This window comes from Lithobates pipiens, unplaced genomic scaffold, assembly GCF_037356315.1.
Source record: "Lithobates pipiens isolate NorthernLeopardFrog02 unplaced genomic scaffold, aLitPip1_a1.2 Scaffold_16, whole genome shotgun sequence".
NCBI classification, from domain to species: domain Eukaryota; kingdom Metazoa; phylum Chordata; class Amphibia; order Anura; family Ranidae; genus Lithobates; species Lithobates pipiens.
This window is the reverse complement of record NW_027507748.1, coordinates 101,435,789-101,454,941: the sequence shown is the minus strand read 5'-3', so window position 1 is coordinate 101,454,941 and position 19,153 is coordinate 101,435,789. Positions and strand designations below refer to the sequence as shown.

The 19,153-nt window shown below is 39.1% G+C and overlaps 1 protein-coding gene across 2 annotated transcripts in view; it reads right to left on the bottom strand.

The window, feature by feature from the left end:
* The window catches only part of EPHA6 (EPH receptor A6), a 1,195,522-nt gene that overhangs the window by 577,915 nt on the left and 598,454 nt on the right, over nt 1-19,153 (bottom strand). For both annotated transcript variants that reach the window (XM_077480173.1, XM_077480174.1), the window contains exon 5: nt 15,143-15,478. In XM_077480173.1, the coding sequence (XP_077336299.1) occupies nt 15,143-15,478 (336 nt within the window). The remainder of the gene's footprint in view (nt 1-15,142; nt 15,479-19,153) is intronic.

Here is a 19,153-nt window from a genome sequence, read left to right as displayed (position 1 = left end):
TTGTATTAAAATAACACAGTTTTTTTTTCCTTTGTGAAGAAAGCATATAGGATCCAGCTTAATTTCTGATTCATTTGGAGTAGGCCTACAATTAATTAGCTCCCGACAAAAAAGACGCTTAAAAGGTAAGGGTAATGTTTTGAAAGGTCGTTTTCTTTTTTTTCAGCTGAGCCCTGAATACCAAATTCTGTTATAACCAAAGAAAAAAAAAAAGAAAGAAAAACAACCTTATATATACCTATACATAAAGTGCAAAAAAAAAAAGAACAATTGTACAGTACCCAATGCATTAAAAACTACAGCCCAAATCAGGGATAGCGGCAAGAAAGAACACACTCCAACAACCCTCAGACGATGTTCCTTGGGACAAAATGTGTTAAAGCAGGACTCCATCCTTTTCCATTTTTTGCTGTACCTAAACAGAGTTAGGCCGATGTAAACAGACATGATTGCATTTACATATGGCCACCCATAAAGCCATCACAGGTCTACCAGCACCCGCTATCAAAATGTAGACAAAGACAAAGAAATTAATGGGCACTTTCACATTCATCTTCAAATTTGCAGGGGATCTTTTCATGAATCCCTTGTTGAATGGAAGGGGCATGCCTGCATGAAAGGATCCTTATACCTTGGAGGAATCCTTGAAATATTTTTCAGGTCTTGGGGAACCCTTCCTAAAAAAAATACACCTACAGTTCACAGCACAGTAGCGTGATCACTAAACATTTTATATATAAGAATACATAATGTGGCATACCTACCCGGTTTCCCCGAAAATAAGACCTAGCGTGATTGTCGGTGATGGCTGCAATATAAGCCCTACCCCCCAAATAAGCGCTAGTTAAAGTGGAAGTAAACCCATTAAATTAACAGTTTCAAAAAACAGTTACATTCCCGGCATGCTAGAAATGTAACTGTCACATTGGTTGTGCTCTCAACCAAACTGTTAAACCATCCAATGGCTGGTGTCATAACTGATCACATGTGCAACAACATGGCAGTTGAAGATTAAACAGAGGTCAAGATGGCAGCTTCCTTGGCTGAAAATGATAGGAGGGTTTACTTCTACTTTAAAGTCCCTGTAGGTCTTATTTTCAGCGTAGGGCTTATCTTTGGGGAAACAGGGTAGGTCTTATTTGGGGGGTAGAGCTTATATTGCAGCCATCACCAAAAATAACGCTAGGTCTTATTTTCGGGGAAACAGGGTAGCATATCTGACAGCCTGGGAAAATATTTTTTAAATCCTCCTGCATCGTACAACAAAATGTTTTGCAATAAACTTGAATTGAAATGAATAATAAAAACAGAAAAGAAATATATACAGTAAAAATTGAAGTGGCCCCTAATGTTAGTGGTCAGTGTTAAAAGTGCGCTTGTGTATTGCTGGTTAGTGTAGGTGGAAAATCGATTCGCCATTGCTCACTGCTCAAGGAACTCCTTGCAACTTCAGAAGAAACCCTAGGATTACATGGGACTGGTTGAGAAAGGCTGAACTAAATTAAGTGAGGAGGGTTTCCTAGCTAGGGTTCTCCCCCTACAGTACTTAGGGCTTGAGAGGGATACCTCACCATAATTGTCATCAGATTTCTGGAATTATTTAAGCTGACATAGGACCTCCTTCGGGGGAAAGGTTATCAGTTTTATTGCAATGGGGGTTAAAAAAAACACTCTTCCGTGTGACACTTAGCCCTTGTACACACGGTCAGAGATTCCGACGGAATGTGTCCGGTCAGACCGTTTTGTCGGATATTCCGACTGTGTGTGGTCTACATCAGACTGTTTCCCTCAAAGTATCCGACGGACCAAGTTTTCCAACTTGTTGGTAAAATTTTCTGACAAAATGCTCCGATCGGACATACTCCGATCATGTGTAGAGAATTCGGTTCGGACAAAGTGCCACGCATGCTCAGATCAAATTCCTACACCAAAGCTATTGGCTACTAGCCTGAACGTAGTCCCGTCGTAACGAAATAACGTCATCACGTCTGATTTTCCGACAACTTTGTACGACTGTGTGTATGCAACAGTTTCGGACAAATTCCGACGGATTTGGTTGTCGGAATCTCCGACCGTGTGTACAAGGGCTTAGATGCAATTAATCTGTACTTTTAATTTTTACCCGAAGTCAGATTATGCGACTAAAGTTTATCTAAGCCAGGGCAAGCATTAGACAAATTTCTTTCGTTTAACCACAGGTTGAAGAAAAGAAAATCACTTGATTTTATACCTCCCGCAGTGTTATTGTGGTCTACTGGTGGGCAGTGCAGAGAGCCTTGCCTACCAACAAAACACAATTAGTGCTGGCTTCTATTGCTGCTGTCAGTGATCAGGTGATAAAAAAAACAACCGGCTGGTTTTACTCAAGTGGATTGATGGATCGACTTCAGAACAATCAGCCTGCCTATAGATGGATCGAAATTTAGGCAGGTCCTTCTGAACCAGCCACATTTTGATTCAACAATGGCTGATGTGAAAATTGTGAAAAAATAAAACAGACTGGACAGTGACCAGATACTCCTTCTAAACACTAGAATTAAAACGATGTGAGGGCACATAAGGAACACAGAAAAGATTGTGCATGTGGACGGCACATACAGTATGATCACAGTTTAAAAAAACATAGAGGTCAGTGTTGGACAATTCAGGAGAACTTTATCAGAATTGCTAAAAAAAAAAAAAAAAACAACATTCAAGGATGCCATGAAAAAACTCTCTATGAATTTCTAATATCTCCCCCTGCAAAGACTGTGATGACCAAAGCAAAAAATGAAGCAGAGCATATTTAATAATTACTGATAAACAATTCTGCAATTCGGCATCATGTGCACAGCTGCAGATAATAAAATAAATACAGTGGTAAAATAGGCTATAAGAAGAGATACAATGAGCTACTGAACCAGACTAGCACTTTTCATTTATTATAATGTCAGGACATTATGTCAGCACCTTTAGTTGGCTTGGTGGCCTCTACAGGAAGACAGAAGAAGGGTAGAGATGCATACAAAGCAGAAGCAGCTACAACAAAGTATCTGCCTAGACAGGAAAGAGCTGCAGTAATTTGTGGCCGCGGGTTGAAGTTCTCAATTATCCACACAATATTAACTTTGAAGTACTTGACAACCTATTGTGATCTTATTTGCTGCATGGCCTCATCCTACAAACACATAAACAGGAAATGCTTTCACCTCACTAAACATGACTGGTATCATTGACAGACCAGAGCTAAAAAGTGGTTCTGGTGTATAATTTTTACCAGCTCACATTTAGCTGTGCGAGCAATATCCAATAAGTCCAACTGCGTACCCATGTGAATATATTTGCTCCCCAGTCTACTAATTACAGCATTTAGGGCCAAGTATGGAACAGAGCACAGGCTGTGAGGAAATGTCCCATTTTGCAGAAGCACATAGGATACGGCCTCTCAGATATGGCTTTCCTTCTGACAAGTGCTAGAATCGCCAGTCTAGACCTGACTAATGTAGAAATGTGTCACTGATGTACAAAAACAAAATATATGTATAGAGATAAAGCAGCCAAAATGTAGGTGATAAGGCAGGTATGTTAATGTAATTGCCTACCGCTATTATAAATAATTACACCTTTAGGGATATCCAGTGACATTATTTCAGTTTCTACTTCTACCACTGGGGTCCCCAGTTAAAATCCCAAGCAGGACATTACCTGCATGGAGCATACTTTTTCTTCCTGTAATTGTGAAGTTTTCCTCCCATACTTTAAAGATATGCTAGTGGTTAAGTTGGCCCTAGTATACCTACCTGGTATTTGTATGTATGCATGGGGGTAGGGACTTTAGAATGTAAGCTCCTTGAGGGCAAGAACTGATATGAATGTATAGTACTATGTTAATTGTTAACACTATAAAAATTCCTGCAATAAATATACTATTGGCTCCTAGCTGCATTAAGCTCTCCAAATATGTCACTTTACATACACCTCCTAAAGGGATTGTGAGGGCCTGCACACTTCTTCTATATCAAATTCCATACACTTTGTCTAGAAACAATGTAGAGGTGTTCCAGATGCCTAATTTTTATATAATAAATAAATGAATTGCTCTGTGTTATTAAGCCACTATTTTGTTCCTGTGATCAGAGCTAGTATTGGCGGGGCAAAGTGACCAACAGCCCAAGGCTCCTAACAGGCTGCAAAAACTTGTGTGCCGGAATCCCACTTCTTCACATGGATTACTACCTTCCCTGTACCCAAAGACCATTAGTAGCATTATCAAAATGTGTTCTCTCCTCTTTGCTAACTTCAGCAGTCTTTCATTCCTCATATGTGGTCCTATATTATGCATCTTACCTTAAACCTTTTGTTTTTGTACACCTGTACTGTATTCCAGCATAAAGGTCTTACTTTAATTTCTACCCAAAGCTCAATTTTGTCTAAAATCTGTCCTGCTTGTAATAGCACAAGTCATACTTGGGCCTGCAGCACGAAGGTAGGCACAAAACACAACCCCCCCCCCAATATTAAAAGAGAAATGTGGGTTTGTATTTTTTTTTAAATCATACACACCTTGGTGCATGCAGCATAGTTATTTTTGACAATCCTATATAAGCTTAAGTGATTTAAAGCCTCAACATTTTTTACCTGAATGCATTCCTTACAAAAATGTTGAGGCATCCGTATCAGCCCCTTATCTCCCCTTTTACTTACCTGAGCCCTCTTTCGATTCAGCACTGCACCCATCTGCAGCGGCTCTCTCCCCTCACTTCCTGCTCTCACTGGCTTTTTTTCTGTCAATCAAAGCCAGTGATGAAGGAGTGAGAAGCCGGGCCAAGGTCTGCAGTCTATGCCAATAGACAGACAGTGGAGCTTGGAAGCAAGCCCACACAAGTGCCCCATAGAAAACGTCTTTCTCTGGGGGCACTCGCCAGAGAGGAGGAGCCAGGAGCACCCACGGAGGACCCAAGAAGAGGAGGTTCCATTGCACAGAACAGCTAAGTAAACACCTGTTTGTTATTTTTTTTTTAAATACAACTTCCTGGGTTCCCTGTATGCTTATTCCTTTGGTTTACTTGCAATTTTCAAAAACTACATATAATATAGTACCTGGCTGTCTGAAAACAGTGTTTCCCAACAATATTGTTGGGATCCTTCCAGACCCTGCAGCGGTTCTAGTACACTAGCTAAGAGAGGACAATAGCCCACCATAAGCTGACTCTGGGTCACAGGAGAGCAAAAATAATCGCACTCCTGTGACCCACAAGAGAAGTGTGGCCAAAAAAAGTGTTAGCCATACTTCTCTTTTAAATGTGCAATGGCTCAATGAACAGAAACTAACAGCAAAATAGGTAATTCACTCCACTCATCCCTAATAGGCACCTGTATGATTTTACAGATTTATAATATACACCTTTTCCTTCTTTGTATCCCACTGATGCAGAAAGCGTCATGTAATTCTATACACACAGAACTGTTAGTGACAGACATGAAAAATAAATATGTTGCCCGTCCTGACTTTACTCATAAGGAAACTTCACATCCCATATGTGTTTTTTGACACGTTAATGCAACGGTCCTCAAAGAGCATCAATGGGCCAATAACTGTGTCCACCTGATTTTTTTTCCATGCAAAGCATACTTTTTTTTAATTAAATGTGATGCACTAAGAGATAAGGTAGGTGTATTTTTTACATTTTTCTTTTTTTAAACTAATCTTAAGGTGTCATTGAAAATGAATGTCACCTTATCACAATGCACATAAATATCACATGTAAGTGTTAACAGACCTAAATAAGAAAGCCTTATACCATATTACATAGCAGTAGCCTCTCAACAGGCTGCTGAGGTGCATTAGGCTGCATGTGGTGGCCCTAATTTTATCTCAGAAAATATTCAGCATAGATGCCGTTTGCACTACCTGACATCAAAATCAGAACATAGATCATAATAAGAATCTGCATATCTGTTAAGTAAGATTTTTTTCTGAAATTGTCACACAAGCAGGTAAAAATGTATCAGTCACATCAAAGACATTTTCAGATTAAAGTGGGCCTAGCTTTATATATACTATTTTATGTGAAGTGAGTGATATTAAGTAATGTGTAGGCACATCTTTTAAAAGTAATTAGTACAAATGAAACAGATCAAAGGACTACCCTGACAAAACCTTCATAAGCTTTTTTTCCCATCAAAATTTGTTTGGCCATCATCCAGAGTCAACAAATACTCCCTAAACTGAGACCACATAATCATGTAAATCCCGATAGCTGTACATTGTTCATAGCACCTGAGGAAGGAGAGGGGGGTGTAATGTTCAAAACCTGCCAGCAAGAGTCTTGGAAATCTGAGGGTCACTAAATCCCATGAGTAGACACTTTTGCACTCTATTGGAGTGTCATATGCAGATTTTGCATCATCATGTTTCCCAAGTTCTTTCCAGAAGATACAGAGATGGATCGAACACCCCTGGTTTGGTTTGAACCAGAACTCTATCATAAAAGTTTGGACCCTAACCTCATTGAAGCCTAAGGGACCCCGAATTTGAAAAATCAAAAGTCCCCAATTTGAAGGCTTATATGCAAAGTATTGGCCATAAAAAAGGGTATGGGGACCCGAGTACTACCCTGGGGAACATGTACCAATGCAAAAAAAAACTTAAAAGAGATCATTTTTAAAGGAGCAGTGGTTTTAATGATGCTTAAAGTGAAACAATAAAACTGAAAAATTCCTTTAAATATAATGCCTGGGGAGGGGGATTGGGGTCCCCTTAGTCTGCCTGTAAAGTGGAGCATCTGTGCGGTGTATAGAACCTGCTGCAGCAAAACTGACATTTATAAAGAGAAAAAAATGACATTTAAATTGCGGGCAATACAATACCATTGCCGGCAATAGAAAAAAAATGGCGGGAGGGGGGCAATCCATAACTCCCAATCCATACAATGCCCTTTGTACATGGACCTCTTCCAGACAAAAACCCTGGGCTGTGGTCATGGGAGTCTGTGGGCAGGGGGCTTATCGGAATCTGGACACCCCCTTTAACAACTGGGCCCCCAGATTACGCCCCCCCCCATTTGAATACATAGTACCCCTACCCATTCACTAAAAAATAAAATAAAAACACAGACACGACTTTTGACAATTCCTTTATTAAAAAAAAAAAAAAGACAATGTCCCCAGATGTAGATCCATCATCAATCACAACGCCGATGCCACCACCTGACCCAGAAAAAAAAAAGCTCTGCCCGTGACGAAGGCTAACTGCCATCTGCCTGCTCCACCATCTGACAGTTCTTAAATAGGTAAGCCAACCGGTGACATCACCTGATGGTACTGCCTCCGTGTGACATCACTGATCGGTGCATGCTGGGTTGGTGACGTCACATGGGGACAATGCCACCAGATTATGTTGCCAGGTGGCCCCACTCCTTACTTATTTAAGAACTGTCAGATGGTGGAGCAGGCAGATGGCGGCTAGCCTTCATTGCAGGCAAGGCATTTTTTTTTCTTTTTCGGGTCTGGTAGTGGTGGCAGCATCGTGATTGACAATGGATCTACATCGCGGGACATTGTTGTTTTATTTTTATCAAAAACTCTGTGCGTTTTTACTTCTTTTTGACACTTTTTTGGTGAATGGGTAGGGGTACTATGTACCCCATACTCATCCACATACCACAGCCCAGTGTTGTGGGGAAGAGGCCTAGAATGTACAGTGCAGCTCATAGTGCATTGTAAGGTGCTTAATGGGCAAACATCCCCCGAGCGTCCTGCAAATTCAGGTGTTCGGCGAACAGGTGAGCTCGAACTTTTCGCCCAACTCTAGTACAGAAACCAGCTGTAAGGTAGGAATTTTCATTATCCTATTTTATCAATTTTAGATAAGGGAAGAAGGCCTGGTGTTATAGGCATGCCCTGCATTGTAGTCCAAGGTTCACTTTAAAGTGAAACATTAGTCATAAAATGAAGTCCTGCTAGATCACTTCAGGCTGGCTCCTTTTGCAGGTATAGCTACAGTGTATGTAAAACATTAAAGTTAAGCATCTATTCTATTTAAAATCCAGTAATACACTGTCTCACCCTGCTATGCACATGCACAGTTGCTCTCCATTTTTAGGCATTTTTCAGTACTGCCAAGTTTGTAGAGGTCGATCCGCTGTCAGACTTAAAGTGGATGTAAATCCGATTAATGAAATTTGAGCTGGGTACATATATCTGCAGTGTTTTCTTATCTCTCTTCAAAGCACCACAGTATGTCCTGTAGCTGTCTTCTGCTCCATTCTTCTGTTATCAGACTGATAACTCCTGACAAGTTCTCCATCACATATGATAAAAGCAGCCTGAGTTTTGTGTTGGAGAGGATGCTATAAATTGATTAGCAGAGCCCTAAACTATTCAAGGGAGAGAGCGGAAAGTCTCTACCTATGAGGAGAGGGAGTGTGGGAAAGTCTCTACCTGTGAGGAGCCTTTCCTCCAATCAGCTGTCTTTGCTGTATGCCCAGACTTCACTGCAGTGCTGAACAGGAAGAGAAAATCTCCTAACACGATCTGCACTTTCTAAACAGTAAATTATGGTGAAGACAGCAGATCTACATGTAAAACGTATGTAGGTAGATTTGTTTCATCTCTGTGTATCATCTGAGGCTGTTCACTTCACTGGGTATATGTGAGGGTTTACATCCACTTTAAAGCAGAATTAAACCCTCCTATCCTTTACAGCCAAAGAAGCTGCTTCTGTTTGATATGCTACTGCCATGGTGCTGAACATGTAATTGGTTATGACACCAGCCAATTTTTGGTTTGACAGTTTGGTTGAGGACAAAAGCAAATGTAAGCCCCTGTACACACGGTCGGAGATTTCCACAACCAAATCCGTCGGATTTTGGCCGTCAGATTTAGTCTGACGGATTGTGTCCGAAACTGTTGCATACACACGGTCGGACTAAGTTGTCGAAAAAAACGATCTTTCACAACATGATGACGTAATTTCGTTACGATGGGACTAGATTCAGGCTAGTAGCCAATAGCTTTGATGTAGGAATTTTATCTGAGCATGCGTTGCACTTGGTCCGATTAAAATTCTCTACACATGATCGGATTACGTCCGACCGGCCCAGTTGGTCGGGAAGTATTTCCAACATGTTGGAAAATTGGGTCGGACGGAGATTCGGACGGAATCAGTCCGATGCATACCACACACAGTTGGATTATCTGACGACAGATTATCCGACTGTGTGTACAAGGGCTTAACAGTTAGCAATCCTGGCATTCTAGGAATGTAACAAATATAAAAAAAAAGGCATTTTTTTTATCAAACTGTTATAGGTAAAGTTCTGCTATTTTAAGTATGATTTCTTCTTTTCCCGTGAGATAGCTGGGGTTGCTGCTAGATGTGCATTCACATCTTCTATCAAAAATAAAATAAAGTATTTTAAGTAACTTAGAGAATACCTTTATTGCTTCTTCCCAGATGGTTCAGGCAGTTTTGCAGATTCTCATTAGAAGGGAAGGATATCCCTTATTGTCATTAAAATGATGCTACCTCATTCTCTGATTTTTCTAACCCCGCAGTCTTCAAATAATAAGAAAAAGTCTGTACGAAAATCTTATACTGGCCGCTATTGAAAAACTGATATTCTGCTAGGGGAAGAACAATAATGATTTTTATTCCTTCATACATTTCAGGTTCAGTTTCTCTCTTATAATGCTCTACTTCACTTGGCACACCGGGGAGCCTCTTAGGAGTATGTCTCACTCTCTGCTGGATTTTAGATTTACTAATTTACTTTACTTTATGACAAACCCACCAGAGAGGGAGCATGACTCCCTATTTTCATCTTATAATGGTAGGCAGGAAGTGGAAGCTTTGGCGGGGGTATCTTGGCTGAAGAGTCAGTAAGAAGGGAAAATGGAGCTTGTGGAGTACATCAATAGTTCTCAGCCCTATTAAAATATATATAAACCCAGTCACTAAAATTTCCTATAATCCTTAAATTTTATTTCATATGTAATTTTCAATATTTTTAAATCTTCAGCTTTTATTAAAATAGTACCTGGTGATCCTACTTTGGAGGTCCTTGTTCTGACACTTTCTGGAATGGAGTGACAATGTTCTGTCTTTGTCTCCTAACTACACTCCTGCATTGTCACCATGTCACATGGGTTTCCACTGAAAACTACAAATAATGTTTTTAACCCACATTACACAGGCATGATACACTGTTGTGACTGTCATGAAGCTCGCCCTGAAAAAAATGCAATGGAACCATTTCTGGAGTGCGGCAAGAGAGAGGAACTGGTTGTAGGAAATTCAGCAGCACTAAGATGCAACAAAGGATGAAAACCAATGAAAACAAGCCTTTTTTTTTGTTTTTGTTTTTTTTGTTTCTGATAGCAAACTAATCACCATCTGATTAGGGTTTACATCTACGTTAAAGGACTTGACCATTTAACTAAACCAATGTTTACTCTGTGACCCCTCAACACTCAACTACTCTTCGATATGGACAGTTATTTTGCGACCCAAACCACCTTATACGGTATATAAGTAAATCTGTTATTATACTGTTAAGATGAATTTACAATAAAAAGAGTTCCAACCAAATCCAATGATGTTTCTTCTTGTACCAGTGGTGGACATTCAGTGTACTACACAACACACTAACATACACCCAAGACTAAAATCTCAGTTTAAGAAAATCTCATCATAAGTCTTCTTTCTCTAAAGTGCCCCAATGATGAAACAATCAAAAAGTCATTTTTGAAGCCACTTTAAATGAAATGGGATGTTGGTACCTTTATGTATATAGATTCTTTGGAAATTGATCTCTAGCCACACCTTAACAATCAAAAAGTCATGTTTGGTGTTAATTTTTTTTCTCTGCTGATGTTTGTTTTATTGCACATAGATGTATAGAAAATAATGTGGTCTTCATAATGGTGAAAATCCCTAACAAAAAAAATTATGAATATGCACCTAGGTTTCCCAAGGTATGTGAAAACAAATAACATGTGAATGAACAATAATAGATAGATAGGTAGATGAGTGAAAAATAAGTGAAAAAATATATACAAATATATCTAAAAATTTTTTTTATACATAATTAGTATTACTCAAAGTTCATGAATGAACATAACGATAGTCTGTCATGAAGAATAAGTCCCATATATGAAGAAGGAATCACCCGTATGGTTTGAGGTAAATAAGGACTTGATCTTTGACCACTAGCTGACCAGACGCAGTCGCTATACAGCAACTGATTGGCTCTCCTGTGCAAATCGCCATAGCTGTATGGTGGCCCTTTAAATAGCCTTAGCAGGTGTACTAAGGCTTCCAATAAAAGCACACTTTCAGTTCCAATAAAAGCACACAATTTAATCCTTCAATAGTATAGGCAAATGATGTCCAATAGGACGAAACGCTTTGGATGAGTCATTACGATTTGCCTATACTATTGAAGGATTACATAGTGTGATTTTATTGGAATTCTTGTAAGTGTACACCCTCTTTTTTACAATAAAACCTACCATACAGTGTTACGCTATGTACGGCTGATTGCTTTTTACACATATCATCATGGATTGCCTTAGCATCTGACGTGGTCCATCGCACATTTTGGAGGCTGTTAACTGAAGTTGGAACCTCTCCTTTGAATACTGGATGGGGCTTATTTTCTAAATATCCGCCTTTCCGTGCTGGATCCTGCTGAGGCGTTTCCCTCATGACTGATTGTATGCTGTATAGCAGGGATAGGCAATTAGTGGACCTCCAGCTGTTGCAAAACTACAAGTCCCATCATGCCTCTGCCTCTGGGTGTCATGCTTATGACTGTCAGAGTTTTGCTATGCCTCATGGGACTTGTAGTTCTGCAACAGCTGGAGGTCCGCTAATTGTATATCCCTGCTGTATAGTATCTGGGTCCATCATTTCTGATAAGTGGGCCAACGTTATAACTTGGTCTTTGGATTGCACTTTTAAAGAACAAGTCTTTATTTACCTTGAACAGCATGGGTGATGACTTATTCTTTATGCCAGACTATTATGTGATATTCCTGTGATTCATATTCATATTCATGTGATGTTTGAGTAATCCTCATTTATTTTTGCTCACTAATTAAAAAATAATAATAATAACAATAATAATAATAATAACAATTTTATATATATATATATATATATATATATATATATATATATATATATATATATATTATTTTTTTTAATTATTATATATATTTATATATTGTTTTCTCACTTATTTTTCACTCATCTACCTTTTTTATTGTTCATGTAATTTTTTTTTCACATACCTTGGGAAACCTAGGTCCATATACATATTTGTTTTTTAGGATTTCCACCATTATGAGCATCACATTATTTTATATACCTTTTTTTGCACTATATGCCTAGTAAGGTGTTGGCAGCTTAGTGGTCTCTAAGCGCAGTTTTGTCATTCTTCCATTTTTTATTGCACATAGATGACTGGCTAAGAAATTGGGTCAGCTCCTTTAGAGGAACAGGGCCTGGAATAGGTAGGTGCTTTCTCACTGTCTTTTCTCTATGGCTACCAGAATTAATACCAACACGGACTAAGTTCTACAAATCTTTTGCGCTCCTTGCATTTACAGCTTTATCATTTTATCTGTTTTCTTTAAAGTATTTGTAAACCTCAGACATGAAATATGAAAAAAAAGCATATCCCTATATAATGTGTACTTGTCTCAATTAAGAACACTAACTGTCATTTCTGTCTGCTGCCTCATTCCTCTGCTAACAGCATTCAGCATTAGTCACTTCTGACAAATTTTGCTGACACCAAAAGAAAAAAGGTGACAGGGGAGGGAGTACCAGCTAATTGAGAGCCTCAGCTCTCTTCTGTGTTCTGTCTCAAGGGGGTGAAGGGTCCCTTTCCTCTAATTAGCTCTCAGACCTCTCCTCACTGAGCTCTGCAGAGTGTAACTTCAGCTTCCCATCCCCTGATTTCTGACCGTTCAGACATGATATATAAATTCTGCACTTTGAATTGATGTAGAGAAAAGATGGCAAATAAATGGGTACAACTTATGTAGGAAGATTTGTTTAATCTCTGGGGTCGATTTCCTTAAACAGGAGAGTGCAAAACGTGGTGCAGCTGTACATGGCAGCCAATCAGCTTCTAACTTCAACTTGTGCAGCTTGACAATAAAACCAGGAAGCTGATTGGATTCTATGCAGAGCTGCACCAGATTTTGTACTCTCCAGTTTTTGTAAATCAACCCCTCTCTGTATCACCTGAGTCCAGTCACTTCACTAGGTATATGGAAGGATTTACAACCACTTTAAGTGTAGATGTGCATTCAGCTAGTAGCCAATAACCCACCATCCTCCAATCTCTTTTTTAATGAGGAAATGTTTATTTTAATGCATCCAGGGGGCGCTGTTTAGGAGATATAAATATTACCTACAGGTAAGCCTTATTATAGGCTTACCTGTAGGTAAAAATGATAAAGCAGACTTTACTACCGATTTAATGCAATGCACGGTAACCGAGCTTGCATGCATTGTGGTACCATTCATTTCGAATAGCAACCTAATGCACTAAAGCAATGCACCTGTGCTGTTGTATTCTGTGCAGGGAAAGTAGTACAGGTGTGGTTTTTAGTTGGTTCTAGTGTGTTGGCAGTACATTCAAATGAATGCACAAAAGTGTGTGCAACATAACATGCAGCAAAGCAGAAAGGTGTAAAGGGGCCTTTATGGGGTCTATTTTTAAAATTGACAATAGATTTACTTATAATATAGTCTTGTTAAGCTGGATTCCAACAATATTATGTCTGTTTTACATGCAGGTACATAAAAGTGAGACAAAGGAAGTTGTAATGCCAATATACGGCAAAGTACATTTATACCATTAGAAAATTGAGGTAAGTCTTTCCAACCATGTTTGACATTCCAAGAACCTAAACACTTTCTAAAGGCAGTCCAGCTATTTGCTTCACCCTTATATCCCAAATGACATTGACATTTTTTTCATTTACATTGTGTTTCATCGCTTTTCAACAAAATGGCACAAAGTACAAACATATCTGTTTTGCACAACATTACACTGAGACAACAAGCAGAAAAAATAAGTTTTTTTTACACAAACGACAACGTTAAGGGCTCTAAAGACCACATTCACCTGAAGAGTGATAAATGAGTGCATTTGCATGCCAAATCTCTGCTTCTGCAAATTGTATTCTTTTTTATTTTTCTTTTTTTTTCTTTTTTTTTCTTTTTTTTTTCCACATCAGAGGTCCTGTGCTAGAGACTCATTCATATTGCCTCTCATTTTTATCTCAGCAACATATCTCATCATCGTGGGTTATACTAGTTTTCATTGTTTTTTTTTTTTTTTTTTTTTAATAATTAATTGTATTCTTAACACCAAGGCATATGCTAGTCTAAATCAGTTTACAAACTCTACAACCCACAAAATTCTTTCATCCTCTATCATTCTGAAGAAATCTAGCTGTAACTTAAAGACAGGAAATGATTGTAAATTTAAGATTGCAGTCTATTTCAGCTAAGACCTTTACATAGATGGGAGATGGGAGATGATATATACATTTCCTTAAGCAGGATCCATTATACAATTGTATGCATGCTATGACTGCAGGCCTGGTCCTGGAATACAGACATAGTGGGGCTAAAGTGTGCCCTTGAAGCTACCACACTTGTTGGAAATACACAGTAAAATGACATGGTACTACTGCAGCATATAAAAGTTCTTGGAAAAGCTATATTAGATAGGTATTTAAAATTGCAAGATTACATTTTGAAGGAGGTCATGGAACCCCTTCTCTTTCAAACTACACAATATTATGTAAATACTATAGCGTGTGTTGACCAGATACTACCCTCTTTAAGGAAGGTTACAGTTAATTTTACATTTGTATCCAATTCCTTTGTTGGGGTTTCTCCATTGCTTCTGTTCTTAAGATAAGGAAATCTTCAGGTAAGTACTCAGTATCACCTGCTACCAAGCAGCCAAGTCTATAATCTGTACAGCTGATCCCAAAGAAATTAAAAAGGCTAAGAGATTTGGAATGCAAGAAAACTAAAACCCAATTCCCATTGTCATTATTTTAATTAAAAAAAAAATGTTTTTGTTTTAAGACATAAAAACAAAATCTTCAATATAAATGCTAAACCTACCTTCCTGATCCGTTGTGATGGTGATAGATGTGTGCTGTCTGGCAGACAAACTCAGCTCGGTAACTCCATTGACTGCCTCAATTTCAAATGTATAGTTGACATGCGATAAAAAGTCCAGGACAATGACAGAGGCATTGACCAGGCCAGAATGTTGAGGTACAAATCGAATTCCTCCACCGCAAAGTTCACATTGGTTGATGTCTGCTCCACATTTTTTGCAGATCACATTGTAGACAAGGTCCTTTCTGCCACCAGTGTCGAAAGGCGGACTCCACTCCAGATAAAGAGCAGTTTCATTTATGTTGAAATTGACATTTCTTGGAGCTGAAGGGGGTTCTGCAAGCCAAAAATAAACAATAGAGAAAATAACAAATGAGATCAATCTGGGTGACATCCCACCTGCGTGCACTTGTTTCGGGCACATAGCTTGATTTCCCAGTTGCAGTCTATGAAGCAATCATTCCTCCAATAATCAAGTCTTAGTTAGTAATCAGCCACCTACTGGGACGTTGCAAGCACTGCCAAGAGCACTTACTTCAGACCCTTATGAAATTGCATTTAGCTCTAGAAATCTAATGATTTAATTTAAAATGTGTTAAAAATTCATGTCTCCTTAACATCTCATCTATTTTGCAACTGAAAACTAGCCAAGGCAAGCAATACAAAATAATCCCACACCATTGAGATAAAAGATCAAAGGTGGCATACAACAGGTGCTGCTTTCTTAATGGAGAAAGACAACCTCAAAGGCGTGCTATCATTTGGCATTTTAAAATTCTGTTGTAGAAAGAAATAGTAATTTTGCCTCTGGTTTTAGTCAACCCCCATCTGACCTCCAAATGCAATTATAACATATTTAAAGCAAAAATACATTTAAGCCACATAATCCTAGTTCTTTTTATTTCTTTTTTTGTACAATGTTTCATAGGCCGTATTGTACTTTGCCTTGTTGAAAAAATTCTGCTCTGACATTCCTAGTACTGACTTGTATGTGATAATGTGACAAGATGTAAAGTACACCTGTCGGCACTTCAAACATCCAATCACAATTACAAGTATGTAGGGAACAGGTGTAGCTCTTTCTCAGTCTGTCATCCTTCAAGTCTTTTAATACTTTAGTAAATGAGACCTAAAGTATGTAATGTAGTTCTCCAGTAATATCTGAACTCTCAGCGAATAAAGTGAATCTAAACTTCCAGAGCTTACAGTGTCAGTTTGATCAGTCAAGAAAGAACTGTGCAATTGTTAAATGCTGCCATCACGGGCGGTATGCTTTTTGTTCCTCTAGCCTTGATGGGGTTGTTGCCCTTACCCTTTTGGGTCTCTGTGATCTACTTTGGTTGGCTTGTCCCCTTTCACAACTCCCACCCATGTGGACCAGTTGGCACATTGTTACCGCACTGAATCTGTATTAGGACATTGTCAAGTTTGATGTGTGTTACATTAGTGGACTTGTAAGTATACTATGTGTGGTGTCTCCCCTTCCCCCTTTTTTTACGACTTGGTTTCTCCCTTGCAAATATTAGTGTATTCTCACATCTCCTGATGAAGCAAGCATTGACTCGTGAAACGCGCCAAGAGAATTGTGCAAGAACTTATGTGTTATCAACCTATTGGGATGTGGAAAACTTACGTAACAGTTCATATGCACGTGCATATTTATTTATGAAAAATCTTTATATATATTACTGTGAGCTTTTAGGATGTTTATTTTGAATAAAATGTACCATATATATAAAAAATAAAAAAACTCTTCCAATCTGGCTTATGTATCTAGCAAACCAAAACAAACAAGGGACTTTGTGAGACAAGTTTTAATGATTAAAAAAAAAAAAAAAAAAATTATATATATATATATATATATATATATACCGTATATACTCGAGTATAGGCCGACCCGAATATAAGCCGAGGCCCCCAATTTACCCCCAAAAAAACTGGCAAACTTATTGACTCATGTATAAGCCGAGGGTGAGACATGCCTGTCCATCCCTGTGTGTGTGTCCGTCCATCCCTGTGTGTCCGTCCATCCCTGTGTGTCCGTCCATCCCTGTGTGTCCGTCCATCCATCCCTGTGTGTGTGTGTGTCCATCCATCCATCCATCCCTGTGTGTGTGTGTCTCCATCCATCCATCCATCCATCCCTGTGTGTGTGTGTCTCCATCCATCCATCCCTGTGTGTGTGTGTGTATCCATCCATCCATCCATCCCTGTGTGTGTGTGTGTATCCATCCGTGTGTGTGTGTGTGTGTGTGTGTGTGTGTGTGTGTGTGTGTGTGTGTGTCCAGCCTACCTGTGTCCCGAGCCTTTGTCCCGAGCCTCCGTCCCGTGCCTTGCCTCCGTCCCGTGCCGTGCCTTGCCTCCGTCCCGTGTCGTGCCTTGCCTCCGTCCCGTCCCGTGCCGTGCGTTGCCTTGCCTCCGTCCCGTGCCCTCTTCGTCGGCGCCTCGGCGGCCATTGTAAAATTCAAAAGCCGCGCCTCCGCCTTCGCCTGTGATAGGCGGAACACTGAATTTCCCAGCAGCCTGTGTTCCGCCTATCACGGACATCGTATCATCCTCGTCCGTAGTACGAGGATGATACGATGTCCGTGATAGGCGGAACACAGGCTGCTGGGAAATTCAGTGTTCCGCCTATCACAGGCGAAGGCGGAGCCGGAGGCGCGGCTTTTGAACTATAGAATGGCCGCTGTCTGTCTGCTCGACACGCTGATCGAGCGGGCAGACAGCGATGACTCGAGTATAAGCCGAGGGGGGCACTTTCAGCCTCAAAAAAGAGGCTGAAAATCTCGGCTTATACTCGAGTATATACGGTATATATATATATATTTAATCCTTAAAACATGTCTCACAAAGTCCCTTGTTTTTTTTGGTTTGCTAGATACATAAGCCAGATTGGAAGAGTAATGGACTATATTGTTACCCAATTATAAAACAAAAATATTATCAATATATACATTTTATTTGTACAAAATTATTAAAAATACATAGATGCACAATGTGTGATAAAACAGAAATTCATGATAACCTCAACAGACTGTATGTTATACAAACATGTCTAACTGGTCACATAGTAGACTCATAAGAATGCTGAAGGCATATGATTCACAATGTACGGTATATCCTCTACATGTTTTGTGGTAAAGGCTGCTTCTTCAGGAAATGTTATATGTAGTATCATCTACAACAAAGAAAACTATTTATTATACCAATGTATCAATAAATTGTAGTGAGGAGAAATCATGAATTTCTGTTTTATCACACATTGTATTTACATCTATGTATTTTTAACAATTTTTTACAAATAAAACGTATATATTTTGAATATCTTTGTTAAAAAATTGGGTACCGGGATAGTCCATTACTCTGTCCACTGGGGGTTCTGTAGGGGCCACCCCTAGTTACTCTTCCTTAATATCCAATTTAGGATGATGATACCTCTATAACCTTTTAAATATGTACACGTACAGTATAGAGGCTTACATGCTTCATAAACCAGATTGGAAAATCAGATACATAAGAAAGGACTACTATTATACAAATGAAAAGTGCAGCAAATTTACATTGCATTTATTATCAAAAACATACTTAAACTCAACCTTCCGATTCTTGCTGGAGGTGCCAAGGGGCAAAGGGAGATCCAGTGCCTTGCAAAAGTATTCACCCCCCTTGGCTTTTTACACATTTTGTTACAATACAGCCTTTAGTTCAATGTTTTTTTTTTTATTTGAATTATATGTGATGGATCAGAACACAATAGTCTAAGTTGGTGAAGTAAAATTAGAAAAATATATAGATAAAACGATTTTTCAGAAATAAAAAACGGATAATTTGCATGCGTGTATGTATTCACCCACTTTGTTAAGAAGCCTATAAAAAGCCTATAAAAAGCTCTGGTGCAACCAATTACCTTCAGGCTGCAACACCTAAGCAAGAGGCACCACTAACCAAATACTGCCATGAAGACCAAGGAACTCTCCAAACAAGTAAGGGACAATGTTGTTGGGAAATACA